The sequence below is a fragment of the Gallinula chloropus genome, assembly GCF_964237585.1.
Source record: "Gallinula chloropus genome assembly, chromosome: 5".
In the NCBI taxonomy this organism is placed as follows: Eukaryota; Metazoa; Chordata; class Aves; order Gruiformes; family Rallidae; genus Gallinula; species Gallinula chloropus.
In genome coordinates, this window is record NC_140090.1 from 19,601,486 (window position 1) to 19,619,315 (window position 17,830).

The window sequence follows — 17,830 nt, forward strand, 5'->3', positions numbered from 1 at the left end:
GTTATTATGATTGCCTTCCACAGACACACAGTAACAAAACCATTGATCAGTTACCATACTATTCTAATGCTTCCATCTACATGACTGTGTCAGCTGGTGCTGCTGTGCCTTGGGTCCATCTTACTCCATCCTTTGCCCAGGCCTCCTTCACCTTCTCTCCCCACGAAGTCCTACAGCAGAACAACTCCTAAGTCTGACTGTCAGAGATAAAGCAATCACAGGATGGAGGGACCAGATTCACAGTGATGGCCCATTTCCAAGCGCTACCATCGCTGCAGCGTTTAGCCCAAGACAAAGTCCTGAACCCTCCTGGCAAAATCAAACCTATTGGACAACAAACCATCAGGAGGACAGGAATACCTCTTTCAATCCAAGCCCCAATTCCACTCGAGTCTTTGGTCATGGATGCAGCAATATCATCTCTCTTTCAAAACACAGATACCAAAAGTATTTCTAATGCTATGGCCCAAAATGTGACTCTGTCTACCGTTATTTCTGTTGAGCTCAACTGTTAGACTTTCGGTAATTTGTAAAGACTGCCTGAATCGTAATTATATTGAATTTTTTCTTCTGTGATAAATGATAAAATAAGCTAGGAAATTACTGCAAATACAGTGTCACCAGGTTTTCAGCAAAGATTAAAGTTCCATGGGTTTACCTTCATTTGTAAGTACTGTAAACACTGTGAAGTTGTAAATACGGTAACATTACATTTCTTTCTTAAGGGCCACTGAAGTTGTTTTCCTCCCAACTCTGCAACAATCCACAATAACAAAACAGGTCTCTCCCCACCCTTGTATACTGCAGGTATACACTAAACCACCTTAAGCACTACTTGATGCTTTATGCATGTTTATACATACCACAGCCAAGTCAGTGACACTCCAGCTCTGTATAAAGATGTAGATTTAGTCATCAGAGAAAAAAATCCTTTAAAATTTTACAACAGTAATTGCACAACTCAATGTAACTGATCAGTTATAAGTAGTTTTAATGATTTTTCACTTTTTGTATATGATAATCCTCAAAGTAGCATTCAAAAATATAGTGCAAAATATTTATTCATTTTATTTACAAATAAAATGTGCAGTTCAACTTCTTAATGTCACCACAGTAAATGTTACTCTTTTACGCGATGAATAGAAATTATGACAAATATTTGGAGAGACAAGAAGTTATTTTTAAACCCAAGAATAAAAATCTTCCCTCCAGTTATATTTCTCTAGAAGTTACACATTATTATTTTATTTTAAAGTTGCTTTTAGTTGGAAAAAAGAAAAAAAGGCGGCCAAGACAACACTGAAGAATTACATAGGTAAGAATGTGGTGTGGGGCTTTTTTAAACCATAACATTAATTTTTCTGTGACAATCACAAAGCAAAGTTCTTAACTATACAGAATATAAATAATATTTTTTTTTCACAGCTTAAACATAGAATCTTTACAATGCACTGCTTTTTCCTTCCTACTGTACAAGTTTCCTTTAGGGGAAAAAGTATTCTAGTATCTTCCTTTCCCTCCAATGAAATGACAGACACTTTGGTTAAAGAGCGATTCGTGTGCAATAGTGTTTTAACTTGCAAGGCAGTACTCCTTTATTAAGTTGGTAGAATTCCACTAGCTGGATGAGATCAGTGAACCTCGTATGACCATCATCAAGGGTATAGAATAGCTTCCCATCATCTTCCAACTGCAAAAATAGAAAAACAAGAGAGAATAAAATCCTCTTTTGCTATTGTATTTCTTCCTGATTTAAATACTTGTTTGAAGTCTTCTTGTAGACTAAGATACTCAAAATCTTAGGACTTCTGAGAAGGAAAAAAATAGCAATCATTCAACTGCAGGATCAAAAATAAACACCAGAAAGATAATGCATTAAGTTCAGTGATACATGCCTAAAAGGACAGAACAGTTATGTAAGTAAGAATGTTCTTTCTGCACTAGAAATATTATTGTATGACTTTGCTTTAGAATGATTTCTGGAGTTAATATGAACACCGAGTTTACAGAGGGACACGAAACAACCAAAATTCAACTTGCTCATAGATTTCAATCTTTGCTCCACTCCCTTTCTCTGTAGATGCTACATTTTGAATTGCTGATTTTGTAGGGTGCAACAAGGCTATACACCAGTCTACTGGGCAGTGTTTGCTACACAAGAAACTGTCCATCACAAAAGTAACATGCTTGATGTAGTAATGTGTTCTTTGTTGTAGGAGAAAGAACTGCTGCAGCTTCAAATGCAAGCATTGGTGGAGATACAAGAGAAAAAAAACAATCTATAAGACAAAGTTAAAATTAATCCTTCAAGCTTAAATGCTCAAAAATTTACAATCATTATTTCCCTATTCTAGGTTACTGAATATTAGCCCTTGTAAAATTTGTATTACACTGCTGACTATATACTTTGTCAATTTACTTCCTTGACTGCTATTATGTCGAAGAAGCTTCAGTTGCAATGGTGACTAATTGACATTCACATAAACAGAGGGTTAAAAAAACCCTATTTTTTTACAAAAAGAAAAAGGAAAAAAAGATTCACAAGACTGAAAGCGTAGTGAAGTCCAGCTAGCATAGCATGGCATGGCAGAGCAGATTTTGTGCTATGGAAAGATGCAACCATCTTACTTGAATACAGGGTAAGGGAGAGGATATAATTAGCTCTCTTACCTGTAATTAAGTTTTCTCATCTGAAGCAGCTGTTGAACTGCTTATGACTTCTGGTTATTCTACCCCTCTCTACCAAGTCTAGAAGTAGTTTGTGATTTCTTTCTTCTCAGACTTTGGTCAATCCAGGTCAAACCCTGCTAGTTAAGGAATTGCCAATATGTGCCATGTGTAAATTCCTGTGCTGCAGCCAAGACCTGGAAACAGATTATCATCCACTGGACTTTCCTTATGCATAAAACTTTCCTGCCAACACACTGAAGACAAGGAAGAGTTGAAAATTCAGATGTCTGTTGACTGGGATTTCATTTTTAGCATATTTTTCTCCCACCAAGTTAATTCCAAACCTTGAAGTGACTATCAGACAGATTGCTAATTCTAAAGAAATCTATATTTGCAAAGTAAAAACTCTTATCAAAGTTGCTCAGGAACCTAACATCTTCTGGAAACTAAGGCAGCTGTTATGAGAAAGCACTGAATAGAAAAAGACCATCTCAGAAATGTCTATCAATTCTCCACTTTCAGATGGACTACAGAACAGGTAACTTCAGGGTAGACTGCACTGAAGTTAACTTGTATCAGCTTGGAGTAGTAAGTTGAAAAATACATTTAAGCTATCAAGTTCTCCAATTTTCACAGCATGGGATCCCTTTTCAAATTTTTATAATAAATTCCCTGCCACCCACCTGCAATACTTGTCACATATTACCAGTGTTTTAACATGATGCACCTGTTAATGTGGAGGCAGCTTAACTGGCAGGCTGCATGCCCTGTCTGAAAGGAGACATTTTAAAAGACAACATAACCTGAAGTAACCTAAATTGTAAGGGAAAATATAATTAATTTAGAGAATGATTGATTTTTAACTGTCTAGAAGACCTTCTCAATGCCATTTATTTATTTACACTAAGTAGGAAAGTTTACCTTCTCTTCCCAATGACTGGAAAAAAGCAAGTTTAATAGAACAGCAAGATTTAAAGTTCAAAGAGGCAACCTTGATCTCCAAATAATAAGCTACCAACTTGCTGCAGTAATTCAAAACATCTCGTTCCCTAGAAAATTATAACTTCATTTAGAAGATCAGCAGCAACTGGAAATCAACGCTTTCCCTCCCCCTTAGAAATGAATTTTCTGAACTCAAAGGCCATTGTTTTAGCAAAACTAGAGTGCTTAGTAAGTCAGAATATCGAGAATGGCATGAGGAGTACTGAATGATACTGGAAACTAAATGACAAGAATGGACTTGAAATATGCCAATGTTTGAGGCATTAACAGTTCTCAGATATACATTCCCTCTCTGGATTAAATTGTCTCAGTACTGAGTTATTTTTTTCTGGTAACTAGCATAGGACAAATTGCTTTACTTAAAAAGCAATCAAAAACATTCTTCCTCAACACAGACAGGTTTTACATCAAGGTGGTACAGATCTTCTAAACCATTAGCTGGGAAAAATTTACCTATCTAGGTCAAAACAAAGAATTCCTGGGTTTGCCACAAATCCTACAATAGTAGAGCAGGGTTTTAGCATGTGTGTATACGATTAATTCCTTAAATGCATTGTTTTCATCTGCAGAATAACATTAGAAGTGACTGGATAATTATTTAAGGGAAAAGGAAGATCGTGCAGCTCAGAAGCAAAGGAAGATAACTGCAGCTTCCTGCTACTTCTGCTCTTAGAGAAGAGAGGGTCTGTTTCCTGATAGGGAAAAGGTGGTCTCTTAAATTTGAGAGTTAAGTGACATCCCAATGAAGTGCAATCATACAGTATTTGCACAGAGTTCAGAAGATTTTCTAAACCACACAACAGTTATTCCAACGTAAATACTAGGAGCAGCCACCATCAACAGAAACTCAGAGATCTTACACCTGGGCTTCTGACCACAGAGCATACACTAATGCTCACATGGGGTCCAGGGCATAGCTATCACTTTTGGATAAAGGATTCCTCCATTCCTCCATCAGCACTGATTCACTCACTTCTCCTCTCAAATAATGCTTCAGTTTTATTCTACATAAACTTGTTTAGAGGAGGATATCAGCTACAAGCCCTAGGTCTGTATCTCTTACCTTCGGCGAACAATCGCCAGATTAGAAACAAAAAAGAAATGCCTCTACACTAATTTCTACTGAGATACAGCAAAATCTAGAAACCTCAATAGGAAGAAACATGAAGACTAGAGTATTACATGGTATGGAAAAAAGGTTCTTGTGAAGAAAGTGTTTCTCACCCTAACAGAAGCAGCCTGAAGAAAGCAGTATAAGCCACCTTGGCAGGGAGTGCAAGGGATGGGGGAAGCTAGTCATTCAGGCAGCAGAACTGAATGATATTTTCAATCAAAATTGATGGAAATATTATTTCAGTTTAGGAAATTTCAGCTTAGCTATAAAGTAGCTGGACTAAATACTTTTTCTCTGCTAAAAGTTTTCCCCTGAAGAAGATTTCAACATGAATATACCACAATAACATGAATCAAGAGGAGAGGCCAGCAAAAAGATGTTTGACTCCAAATGGTGAGAAAAACTTTCCTGCACAGATGAGTCTGAGAGATACACATACACACACACACACACACACAGAGGCAGTCCACCTAAAACAGATGACTAAGAAGAAATTGTGCACATACTGAAGTATGAAAAGACAGTATGACCTTTAGTAAAACATGACTTTCATGCTTCTATTCCAGTTCAAGTAGATTTGTCTATGTTTTCAAAGCACTTTTTAGGACTTCGTAATACTGATCAAGCTTTATTAACAAATCAAACAGCAAAGCTCGAAAATGTTCGACTCAAAAATAGTTTTAGTGATACAGGTGTTATGTTTACATCTTCCACACAACAGCAAAGCAAAAAAAAATTCCATCACTATTCTATCACAATTATTCAAATGTTTTCTTTTACAACTGTGTATATAAACTGAAAAATTTACTTACTGGTACAATTTGAAAATGTTTTATTTTTAATCCATGACTCAATGACAACACAAATGTTTTGGGGTTACTTTGGCTATCACGTACCAGGAATACCCTAAAAGAGATTGAAAATATTCACAATTAAGATCACTCTGGAAAGCCTTCTGTAAATACTCAGTTAAAACTGTTGTAAACTCGTTCCAGTAAGTATCAGTGAAAAGTAAAGAATAATATTAGTGTAAGTTATGCTTTTAATCAGCATTTCTTTGCAAATGTGTCACTGTAAATACTTTTTCTTAAATTCTTCTTCAGCTTGTCTACTATGTGAAAAATATTAATTCTCAGAATTACCCATGTTGTAGATGTTAGACTTTACACTGCATAGAATTACAATGCAACTCTTGAGACAAAAAATCTCATTCAAATTTTTTGCTTTGAACAAAACTTTCCTTTGGACTCTGACAGTTATCTGCATCAAGTATTGCAAGGAAAATTCACCAGGAAGTTTGCAGAAAAAGTAGAGCGAGACGTAGCAGAATGATTTTCCCCATCTGGCCTATATCCATAAATGCACGCTCACTTCTACACATCAGCAAAGCTCCCACTGAGTCAGATGAATGCTCTTCTCACTTTATGGCATCATTATTCAAATCACAACACTCTGAATGGCCAACAGTTGCACTGCAACTAGCTCACTGATAACTTACTCCAGCCAGGTTATGGACAGATGTATTTTTGCCATAATTCTGGTAGGACAATCTGGTAGAGGCAAAGGATGATTACCAATAGAAGACAGCTTTCTGCACATCACTGGGTTTGCAATACTGGCAGAGAAGAACATTTGAAGGACAGAGGGAAGTACCTGATTCACACCTTTGTAGCACAGTCTGAACTGTTTGCACTGTGCAGGTGTGGCACAGATACAGCTAATGCACACGCCAAAGAAGGGAAATGGAGGGACAGCCATTGGCAAGCATGGTCCTCTTTCGGGATACAAAATAAACAGGCAAAATGGACTTGCAGGTGTCAACCAAGTGAGCACCGGTAGCCACCTAATTTTGACCAACCACATACCAGGAATGACAGTATAACTATTTCAGGAGAATGAAGTAGACAGGCTTACAGTGGATTCTCGCTGACTAATAGCATGCATCCAAACTATTAATTTAATCTTTGTAAAAATAGAGCTCCTAAAAACTTCAAAGTAAAAGATACCTCAAATTAAGAAATCTGGAATCCATAATCATAAACATTTCTATCAGAATCCCCATCCAGTCTAAACCGGAGCTCTGATACTCATTAAATTATTAAAGAGGGCTAATTGCTAACTCAGCATACAGACTGTACGAGCACAGGCAAGCTTAAGGACAAGCAAGACTTCACAGGCTCAAGCTCTCCTAACAAGCTCTCTCTCACCACCTAGTGGCCTTTCACCCTCTCCAGGACATGAATGAAAGTTTCCAGAGCACAGATAGATCCTTAGACTAAACTCAAATCTTTTACATGCTTGTCATTAAGGACTTGGCTCAAATCTTTTACATGCTTGTCATTAAGGACTTGGCTTTTTATTTTATATAGAAAAATGACACTATAAGAATCTGTCACTTTGCAGATAGCCAAAATGAGGTATCTACACCCAAATACTGGGATTCACATTGAACAATACACAGAGTAATCACACTGGGTAGGAAAGAAAATATAGTCTGATTAGAATTTTAGAATTTATGTTTCAATTCATCAGTTCTTTAAAGTCTTCCTTTTTTCTTTGTTTCAACAGCAAATATAAGCAACATTGTTTCTCCTTCAGATTAAAGGATTTTTACTCTTTTCTAAACTTATCACAACATACCTACTTTAGTTGTCAAAGAACTTTTAAAAAGATCACTTAATCATGAAGTAAGGGTTGTAGTTCATAGAATCTTAGAAACGTTGGTTGGAAGGGAGCTTTTTAGACATGCTGTATGACTCCGAGCAATTGCTCCTTCATAAACTTAAAAGGAATTCTCTGAATGACAAGTTGCATTTTGTCATGAGCCTTTTGGTAATGCTATTATCCCATTCATCAATCACATTCTGTCAATTATTTATCACTGAAAACTTTTCAAATTTCATTTAGGGGTTAACGTATGAAATCTACAATATTGCTACATAAACTTCTTTTAAGAAAGTTGGTTTTACACCAGAATAGTAGATCCAAAAACTGTATTTAGTTTTAGACAGTTACATGCAAGAATATTGTCCTCACCAAAACCACAATGCACATCTATGAATAGATCCAAGAATATAAACAACACTGTACTAAACTAACGTTAGCAACAAATTCACTGTCCTATCTCCAACACCATTGCTCATTACTTGTCAAATCCACTGGGTTTCATTTAACCATATGTGTGTTTGCCTACTGAAATACTCTGCAAAATTACCAGCCCTCGACTGACATACTGCTCAGAAATACATGTTGGATTCATCAGCCTATCTCATCCTTGTCATGTAGCAAATGCAAAAAAATAATGCAGGGTAGAAAAGCATTTTCAGGATGATTAGCCTGACCTAAAAACAGGACCCTTGAAATTAAAAATAAACAGAAGAAATAATACAAAATGTGAAGCCCAATTAGCCACGGTTGCTGTGGGTTACTACTTTTGTCTACCTTTCCTTTCCATCTTTTTTTTCCACGAGAGCTTTTTCTGTAGAGGTAGAAAACAGCGTTACAGAATGCTGAACCTAAAACTGAAGGAATTTAATGAGTAATGTGATGTTACAGGTCCCTAACTAAAAACTGACTCAGAGAAACTTAGAATTTCATGGAATTACTTGTTGAATGAAGGAGGCCCAAGTTTACATTTAGTGCAGGAGTAAGGATAAAAATATGAATTTGTCTGTGACATGGACAGTGGGATCGAGTGGACCCTCAGCAAGTTTGTGGATGACGTAAGCTGTGTAAGGCGAAGTGCAAGGTCCTGCATGTGGGTCAGCACAATCCCAAACACAACCACAGCCTGGGTGAAGAATGGATTAAGAGCAGCCCTGAGTAGAAGGACTTGGGGATGCTGATTAATGACAACCTCAACATGAGCTGGCAGTGTGTGCTAGCAGCTCAGGCAGCCAACTGTGTCCTGGCCACATCAAGAACAGCATGGCCAGCAGGTTGAGGGAGGTGATTCTGCCCGTCTACTCTGCTCTCTTGAGACCCCACCTGGGAGTACTGCGTCCAGCTCTGGTGTCCCCAGGACAGGAAGGACATGGAGCTCTTGGAGCAAGTCCAGAGGAGGACCATGAAGATGATCAGGGAGTTGGAGCACCTCTCCTATGAAGACAGGCTGCAAGAGTTGGGCTTCTTCAGCCTGGAGAAGAGAAGGCTCTGGGGAGACCTACTTATGGCATACCAACACACAAGAGTCCTAGAGGAAAGTGGTAGAAGGACTGTTCACCAGAGAGTGTAGTGACAGGACAAAGGAAAATGGCTTCAAGTTGAAAGAGGACAGATTTAGATTAGGCATTAGGAAGAAATTATTTACTATGGGGGTGGTGAGGTCCTGGCACAGGTTGCCCAGAGAAGCTGTGGATGCCCCCTCCCTGGCAGTGTTCCAGGCTACGTTGGATGAGGCTTTGGGCAACCTGGTCTAGTGGAGGGTGTCTCCACTCATGGTAGGGCGTTGGGACTGGATGACCTATGACCTCTACTGTCCCTTCCAAAACAAACCATTCTGTGATTCTATGATAATGAAAATCAGGAGGATTTGAATATAAAATACCTACACTTGCTCTGTCTTTTTTTAAAAATTAGTATTTAAATGAGAGAAAAGTAAAACTCTTACCCTAATATTTATTGTTTACTATTAAAGGATAATGCAGTTTTCAGTCCTTTCATGAGGAAGCAGCATACTTTTTTCAATGGCTGTCCCTGTACAGTTCCTCTCAAAATAAGGTTAGTCAATGTTTTCAGGCTTTCTTTCATTCTTCCATCACTAACGGATACAAAAGGCACTAGTGCCAAAGTTGACAGTTCCCAGAGAATATTGTGCAAACACAGAGAGCAAGTGCTTGGCTCAGAGAGGACATAAGTAATCTGTCAGTGACAGAATCAAAGTGTTAGATCACCACTTTATTGCTTCCAAAAGATATAAAATAGAAACCAACTGATCCCCAGATAGCTCTATATAAAAGAATTTTTATTTCTATTAGGTAAGTGCAAAATCTTCCTCCTTCCATCTCTCCCCCAATAAGTAGTACATGAAAACAGCAGTTGTTGACTAGAAATGTCTCAGCAGAATTATGTAAAGAATTAACTTACCCATCTACAAGTCCATGCTGCAAAATAAGTCTCTGAGCCTCTTCTCTAGAGATTTTATGATGAAACCATGATTGAGATCTGTGTATAGCTGTAGAAATAAAGATCTTTAAAAAACATTTTGCCTGTATTGAATGAATCAGCTATTGCGTTTCTCTGGCAATGAATTAACTCACACATACCTACGTTAGACATGGCAATAGGACTACCATGTGAGTTGAGTCGTAGACACCCTCTCCTCTGTATGAAAGAGAAGTAAAAACATGATTTCAAAGCTTTTTTGTTTAAAAACAGAAAATCTGAAAATACTATTTTGATAAAGTAAAGGTGTTTATACCCGCCATGCTAATCCTTCTTCAACTGCAACTGAAAGGGCTTCTGTTGGATTTTCTATAATTCTGCTCCTGTGTCCTGAGAAATCCATTGCTACTAAAGAATTTTCTGAAATGCTTCTCTGCAACAAAGAAAAATAAATTTAGTATATTCATTTCTTTAAAAGAGCCATCATTTAAAACATAATGTTTTCTCAGAAGCTCGCTTTTGTAAGTGGAGTTTCAAGTATCTGCGGCGTTTCCCATCACTGCCAAACTCATTTTACCCTAGGGAGCATTTGTAATTCCAGTACGCTGCTGCAGAGCTCAATTTTACAGTCTAGAAGGACAGATCATCTTTTTGCATTACTGAAATGGATGATAAAATGTATCACTTTACCATAAACTCTATTTATACTTTTAACTATAACTAGTCCTTTGCATGTCAAAACAAATCAGGAAACTGTTATTAAGGTGTCCAAGAAAAAAAAATAAAAAATTATTATCCATAACCATCAGGTGAACAAAGATTTGACATATTTTGCTATAAAGACATAATAAATTTATATATTTTCTATATAAACTTTCATTCAAAATTTACTGGATTTAAGCATTGAAAAAAGCCATTTTTATAGCATTTATCTTCTATTTTAATACACCCATCCTAACAGTTATTACAGACCAAACAACTGTAGGATCTGTTATAAAAATAGGCTTGGGTTTTTTTGTTCTTCCAGTGTATACTGAGTTTGTAACACTAGAATAAAAGCACTTAATTTTGAGAAAATAGTTTTAAAACTCACCAAAACACTTCTCAAACTAAGGTTTACAAAATCAAGATTAATACAGATTGTAATGGCTCCAGTGTTGGCAGGCATTGGAATGTCAAATAATTTAAAAGAACATTCTAGCATTCGATAAGTAAAGTAGCATCTGGAACACAGGAGGCCCAGGTTTCTGTAGGGATAGCAAAGCTTCCCAGCCCAAAACCAAAGCATCTCTGTTTTGCTCCTGTTTGGTTACAAACATGAGTATAACTAGAAATGGAAGAGAGCAATTGTGTAGTTCACTGTAATTCTTGAAACTGTATTCTAAGGTCTGCCTGAGTAACTGTAAACTGTAAAGAACTTAGCAAAAGCAAAAGAACAAGGGCAAAATAAGAGAAAAATGTTTGCCTCTGGGGGAGTGGTGGGAGCTCCATGTAGCTGACGTGTTTGTGAGTTACTGAGGAATGGGAAATAGGGAAGTGAAGTGTGGTCATGAGCTTGTGCACTTAATACCCAAGTTTATCCAACTGCATTAATGAATTATACACAAATAGAAAAACAGTGCCATGCTTAGTACCAGTTGTAGATTCTTCTTCTACATGAGCTAAAATGCAAAAAACAGTGAGAGAAAGAGGATAAAAGCAGCAGTTGCACATTCTAACAGCTTCACGTAAAAGTAAAGACACAGTCAGCATATTAAGCAAAATTTTCTAGTCATGTTTAATAGCAATATCACTGAAAACTGTTTTTGTGAATACCTGTAATAGCAAATGCATACTTTTCGGCATGTTAATAGCAAGAACTATAATAAAAGCTCCCAAAACTCCACTCTAAAAATCACTGTCACAAGTCCTGACAACAAGTAATTATGGCATTCCTTTAAAGTCCAGTCAGAATTACACCAGCTGAAATTAATCTCAAGTAATTAATATCATATATTTAAAAAATAAAGTGGAAGTATTACTGTACACTAAAAAGAATTTGTTATATCTTCCTTATTTATTATTTAGATCATGTGTAACCTTAATCACTGCTTCTTTTTCAATACACACTTACAGTTCTGCTGCTCTGTTTCCAAAATCCTTTTTCCATTCTTTTTGGCAGTGATAATAAGCCAACGGACTCACAAAATACTGGAGATTTTCATAGGGAAAAAAGTCTGCTAACTGACCTGAGCTACCTGTTTTGTATTAGGTAAATAAATCAACCAATTAGCTCTCTAGCCAACCCTGACAGCCCTAAAGATTTTAGCAAGCATTTGCACATGCAAAGATTTGCAGGATCAGTTGTAGAAGTATAACTGACACACGTGACTTAAAAATAGCACCATGGCAGAAACAACGTATTTATTCACAGAGCTACTGTAGAACATACCATAGGTGTTACATTCAAAGGGCTGCAGCCACTTCTACCTTGATATGGTTGCATGTAATTCTGATACAGCTGCATCCCATACTAAAACCAGAAAATAACATGGTTAGAATTAAAAGAACTGTAAGCCTAAGCCAAGTGATTACTTTTTTTCCAGATGTAAAAGACAAGATGTGCTTTTCTTTACCACTGAACAACAGGGACAAATGCTGTAAAAGGATGAAGAAGTGTACATCATCATTGTTATTGCTGCTGCCTTTAGAAACGTACACATTTAATCAGACAGACACATTTTAAAAACAAATTAAACTTCCTTTGTTGTGTATTCTTATAGCTTTGTTCAGCATTACTCAACAATCTCACTGAATTCAACACATTTGAATTTCACCGCATGAAAACTGCCGTTTCAAGACACCATCCTATACCCTACAATGATTGCAGTATTTTGGTCTCTGTTTCTTGGGATGAAGAAAAATAAACTTTCAGAGTACAAAACTAATACTGCTATTGCATTGAAATCTAGAATTACGTTACATCTTTACCACATAGTAAACTTAAGAAGTTGACATCACACAGAAAAATTACCTTAAGCAACCTAATTGCTGTCATCCAACAGGTCCTACTTTGTTCATCATCTGCACAGAGCTGTTTCAGGTCTCTGGTTCCTCCTGATTTGTTAGGCTAGAAGGCCACAGCACATTTTTTTAGCATTAATGCATATCTTGAAGATAATACCTGTTGAAATAAAAGCCACTAATTCTCCTATTTTATAATAGACAGCTGAATGTTGCTTTCAAAAACCTTAAAGAAACTTAAGCTTACCTAAAAACTGTGGCTTGCTTTAATATGTATCAGAATAATAAGCTTGTACCTTAAAGCAGAATCCATAGTTTGTTGGTGCCCCAGAAATCTTTTTGCCTGTCAAAGACATGTACATATCACTATTGCTGAATTCACAGAAAAACTGCAGATGCCTTGGCTCCTAAAAAGAAGAGCAATGTAATACAGTTAGACTATTTTTAGCCAGCCTCTCCAGATAAGAAACTCAGAAGAGTATAGTAGTTAGCCTATTCCAAAATACAGTCTTACATACTGCAGTTTTTACTGTGACATCATGAAATCTAGAAAGAGAAAACTCAACATTAATTTTATTTATTACCTCAAACTAGTCAAAGAGTTCATTCTTCCAGAGAGGGACTAAAACCAAAGTACAAGTGATATCATTTCTGGGAAAATATCCACTAAATTCATGGAGTAGGAGTCAAGTTTTCAGAGCAATATGCATTTCAAACTTCAAAATAAAAAATAATTCATAATCTGAAAAACAACATACTGTAATAATTACTGCCCAGTACTATTTCTAGCTATTATATCCATTGTCTAAGGTTACTTAAATCAAGGAAGCAAACAAAAGAAATTTGCTGAAGGATACAAAAATAACTCAATGAATACTGTGGCAGTTCACACAGAAAGCTCACACCAAGAAAAAACATCAAGTGCTTTATGTAAAAAGTGTCTCAACTCCAATGTATCTAGTTTAACATAAGCAGGTTTAAAGCACTGCCATCATAAAAGTCAAACTAGCAAAATGAAAAATTGTCCAGTAACAAAATTCGAGAAATCTCAAAATCTTCCTGTAAAACACTTTTATACATAGGGTTTTGGTTATTTTAGATAACGAAGTACTATGGTCACTTTTCAGAGCATCTGCTTCACTTCAGAATTTTTACTATTTGAAAATTCACTTTTAAAAGGTATTCTGTTAAGTGACTGGAAAAGTATTAACCAGAATGAAACAAAGTTAGCAGGCAAAATGAAATTACTGTTTCTACGACAATATATTCCAAATTTTATCTCAGTATCTCTCTGTATTTTATCTATAATAAATATTTTTTTTCCTTTTTTTATCACTGCAAGTCCAAATTAAATTTGGTTATTATTACAGCATATGATAAATACCTACACATTTGTTCTAACGTCAAATTTGTCTCTCTCTTCCTTCCCCCCCCCCTTACCTTAGATGTACCTTTAGTGGAAAAATAAAGGCCAGATCTTCTCAAAAGAAAGTACAATTTTTTCCATGATTTTTTCCCCTGCTCCTTGGCATGCAAATAACCATGAATCTCAGGATAGGTGCTGGAGCTTAGGAACATCTGAAAGAAAATGCATTTTTCTTTGCATCTGAAGCCAGCTTTCCGTTTCATTAATGTACTCTGACAGGACTACAGGGAATAAACCCCTAAATCCACTACCACACCACAGTAATTCAGTAATGATTGCATCTAATCCCATTAAGAGTATCTCTGACTTCAGGCGTGTAAAATGTTACACAACTCCAAGGTATGCTAAGCAAGTTACACATTTATATGGAACATATGGTTTGAAATGAGACCATTAGTTACACAATATGATGACTTCAGCAACAAAATCAGTGTAAGAAGTTCTAATCCCATGCTCCAGACCCTATTTATATACAACTGCAAATCAGTGCTACCAAAGGAAGAAGAAAATTACATCCTTCTCCACTTCTGTGTTATAAACCAGATAAGGGAACTGACCTGAGAGAAAATTAATTCAGCAAACAAATGCAAAACCAAAATCCCAAAACCTTGCAGGTGAGCAGATTTTACCATTTTCAAAAGGAAGGAACAAAGGTCTCAGGACCTGAAGCTGTGCTTAAGGAACTTTAGAAACTTTAGTTGAACCAAAACCAGGAGAAGCTGGGCTAGTCACCAAAACAGGCCCTGTCTCTGTTCAAGGTCATGTGGCACAGATTATTGAAAAAAGCTGCATCAGGAGGAAGGAAAGATGACTTAAATGTCTGAGACATCAGCCAATGTGCCTCCAGAACTGCCAGGAAAAAGCACCCACCCTCATAGACCATAGAAAAGGGAGAAAAATATTGACAGACAAGTTAACTAATGCACTGAGAGAAGCTAACTGATTCACTGCCTCTACTCAAGATACTCCATGGCTTCTCTTTAGCCATTTCAGACACACATCAGAGTAGAAGATAGCTGTTACCTTGCTAAGACCAAGTACACAATTTTAATCCTCTGCCAAAGAACTTGCTAAAAGCTGGAAACCATATTAAATTTATTCTAATTCTATGAAATGCATTTATTTTTACAACCCTTCTAATATACTACTCAGAACCATGACACACATCTAAACAGACTAACCCAGAATTCTTCCATTTCCACATATACAAAGGAATCTGTGCTGTTACTAAGCTTTTCAAGGAACCTTGCCCCAGACTTGCCTGCAGAATCATAAATACCACCCAGGCTTATACAGACATTGAGAACATGGGATGTTCTGGTTGATACCTGGAGCTTTCATTGCTGTAGTTTCCTCCCGTCCTCTGCCACTTCCAGAAAATCTGATTTGAGGGCACAAAGCAGCACATTACCAGGCATGAGACAGACTGGCCAATACTGAACCATGCTAAATGTGACACTGTAAGTATACCAAGCTCTCCCTAAATAAAGCAGTCCAACCACAATACCCAAGGTATCTTTCACTTCTATTGTTTTCCTATGGTGCAGGCACTGCACCACCCACAGACCGTACCAGGCTGGTGTGATGCAGTAACATGGGCAGGCCTCATCTGACAGGGCAGTGTCCCAGCCCACAGCTAGGAATGCATTACAAATCACTTCTCTGCTATTTGAATAGTTAAATTACATCTGTCTAACTGTGCTGCTGGCACATGGCTGAGTACAAATGCAGTTTAAGCTATTTCAGCCACACTGAAGTGGACAGGTAGGTCCTGTTTGGTGTTCCAGCCTGTTGATCTTCCTATTTGCCAGGTATTAACAGATTCACTGATGGTGAATGTAAAGGATGCACTGAAAAAGTGTTCAACTCCGTAAACAAGTCAAATGGAAGCTTTAGGATAATCTAAAAGAGTCAATGTATGTAAAGCCAAAAGAGCACCAGCTTAGGCTTCAGTATCTGTGCTGAAGATGAAAGATTGGCTGGCTCCCAGCCTGCACAAGTATCTTCTCCAGGATTTCTGCCATAAGAGCTTCAAAGCAGAGTGCTGTGATGAAAAATGCTTTTCTTACTCAGAGAACCAAAGTGGAAATGCAATACAAAGCTCAGCTTTGACAGTCCCTGTCGTACCCATGCTATCAATTAAAATAAAGTAGCAATAATACTAGGAAAAAGGCAATCCTAGATCCATCTTTTTCTTTCTAAGACAGCTGAGGACTGTGTGAGAAAATATAACATGAACAAGCTGTAGTCAAACCCATTAACTGTCAGAAGGAATGGCCAGTATAAATATATCAGAGTGAGAACTGAACATCTGTAATAAATACCTAAAACTAAAGATACCAGAAAAAGCAACTACTTTAAGTTCTGTTTATTGTGGGTTGGTTTTGCTTGTTTCTTCTTGTTTTTTGGTTTCTTGGGGTTTTTTTAATGGAATTATATGCAAGTTTATTATTTCTGCAAATAAAAAGTAATCAAAATAGGACAAAAATAAGAAAAGATAAAGTCCTTAATATAGGATGAAGTGGGGAGACTTAAATGAAGAAAAGGATTACTGGTCACACAATATGGAGAAATAAGCTTGTACACTCTGCCCCGTGCAGTCATCTATGTAACATGGTATATAGGATGTTTTCAAATGTGTACCCTCTCTTCCAGATACTAATACATGATAACACGAAGGACTCGATTATGTTAAGATGTAGAAACCAACCAATTTACAACTAACCTGAAATAAAAAAAGCAAACAAATGTCTTCTGTTGGGAAAAAAAAAACCAACCCTCAATAAAAGTGAAAAATAAACATAAAAGGAAAAATATTCACTGTTTTGCATTAATGTAATAGAAAAAAGACCCCACAGAAATTCTAGATGTCACTGGAAGCAATAAAGATTGAAAGCTGCACCTTTACAGTTTTCAATGAAAGAATGGTTGCAGTTACGGAGACAACATTCGGTATGGTGGATGCTTCTTGAGCACTACAGACAATTCTGGAGAGTGAAATTAGAGAAGCCATCATTTTCCTCAGACTCCATGAATCTGATTTGAATGTGATGTCTAATTTCTTCAAAGATGTGACGACAGGCAGTCATGATCCAGCCCAAAGCTATTGGGAATGAGCAGGATTTCCCCTTGAACCTGCGGATAAATTTTGGGGGCACTGAGTAATAGTAGTGCAGAACTGATACCGACTCTCTGTGTTGTCTCCTACAGACATCTGAGGGGTTTTGACTGGGAGAGAGGCCAGAAAAACCCATCATGGGAGGTGGGGAAAGGCAATGTGCAGACTAGAACATGTCTAGGAGACTGACAAGAGACTGAAATTACATGCGTGGCTATCTCAGCCTGAAGACTGGAAGAATCAGATGAAAAACTGGTCAGGCAAAGAGGGACTTGCTATGTCAGAAACAGTAAAGAAATTAGTCTGTATCTTAAGTCTGTGAAGGTGGAGAATGAGAACAAGTAAGAACGTGGGGCAACAGACAGCAATGGGGAGAGACTGTATCGGTAATTCT

General features: G+C 37.1%; 1 protein-coding gene across 1 annotated transcript in view; it reads right to left on the bottom strand.

The window, feature by feature from the left end:
- Nucleotides 1-1,027: 1,027 nt before the first annotated feature.
- Nucleotides 1,028-17,830, bottom strand: part of GRB14 (growth factor receptor bound protein 14) — a 47,213-nt gene continuing 30,410 nt past the window's right edge. Inside the window, exons 5-13 of the mRNA XM_084265040.1 lie at nucleotides 14,333-14,470; nucleotides 13,189-13,299; nucleotides 12,903-12,998; nucleotides 12,321-12,401; nucleotides 10,206-10,322; nucleotides 10,051-10,108; nucleotides 9,872-9,959; nucleotides 5,599-5,692; nucleotides 1,028-1,690 (exon numbers count right to left, since the gene is read on the bottom strand). Of these exons, the coding sequence (XP_084121166.1) occupies nucleotides 1,544-1,690; nucleotides 5,599-5,692; nucleotides 9,872-9,959; nucleotides 10,051-10,108; nucleotides 10,206-10,322; nucleotides 12,321-12,401; nucleotides 12,903-12,998; nucleotides 13,189-13,299; nucleotides 14,333-14,470 (930 nt within the window). The 3' untranslated portion in view covers nucleotides 1,028-1,543. The remainder of the gene's footprint in view (nucleotides 1,691-5,598; nucleotides 5,693-9,871; nucleotides 9,960-10,050; nucleotides 10,109-10,205; nucleotides 10,323-12,320; nucleotides 12,402-12,902; nucleotides 12,999-13,188; nucleotides 13,300-14,332; nucleotides 14,471-17,830) is intronic.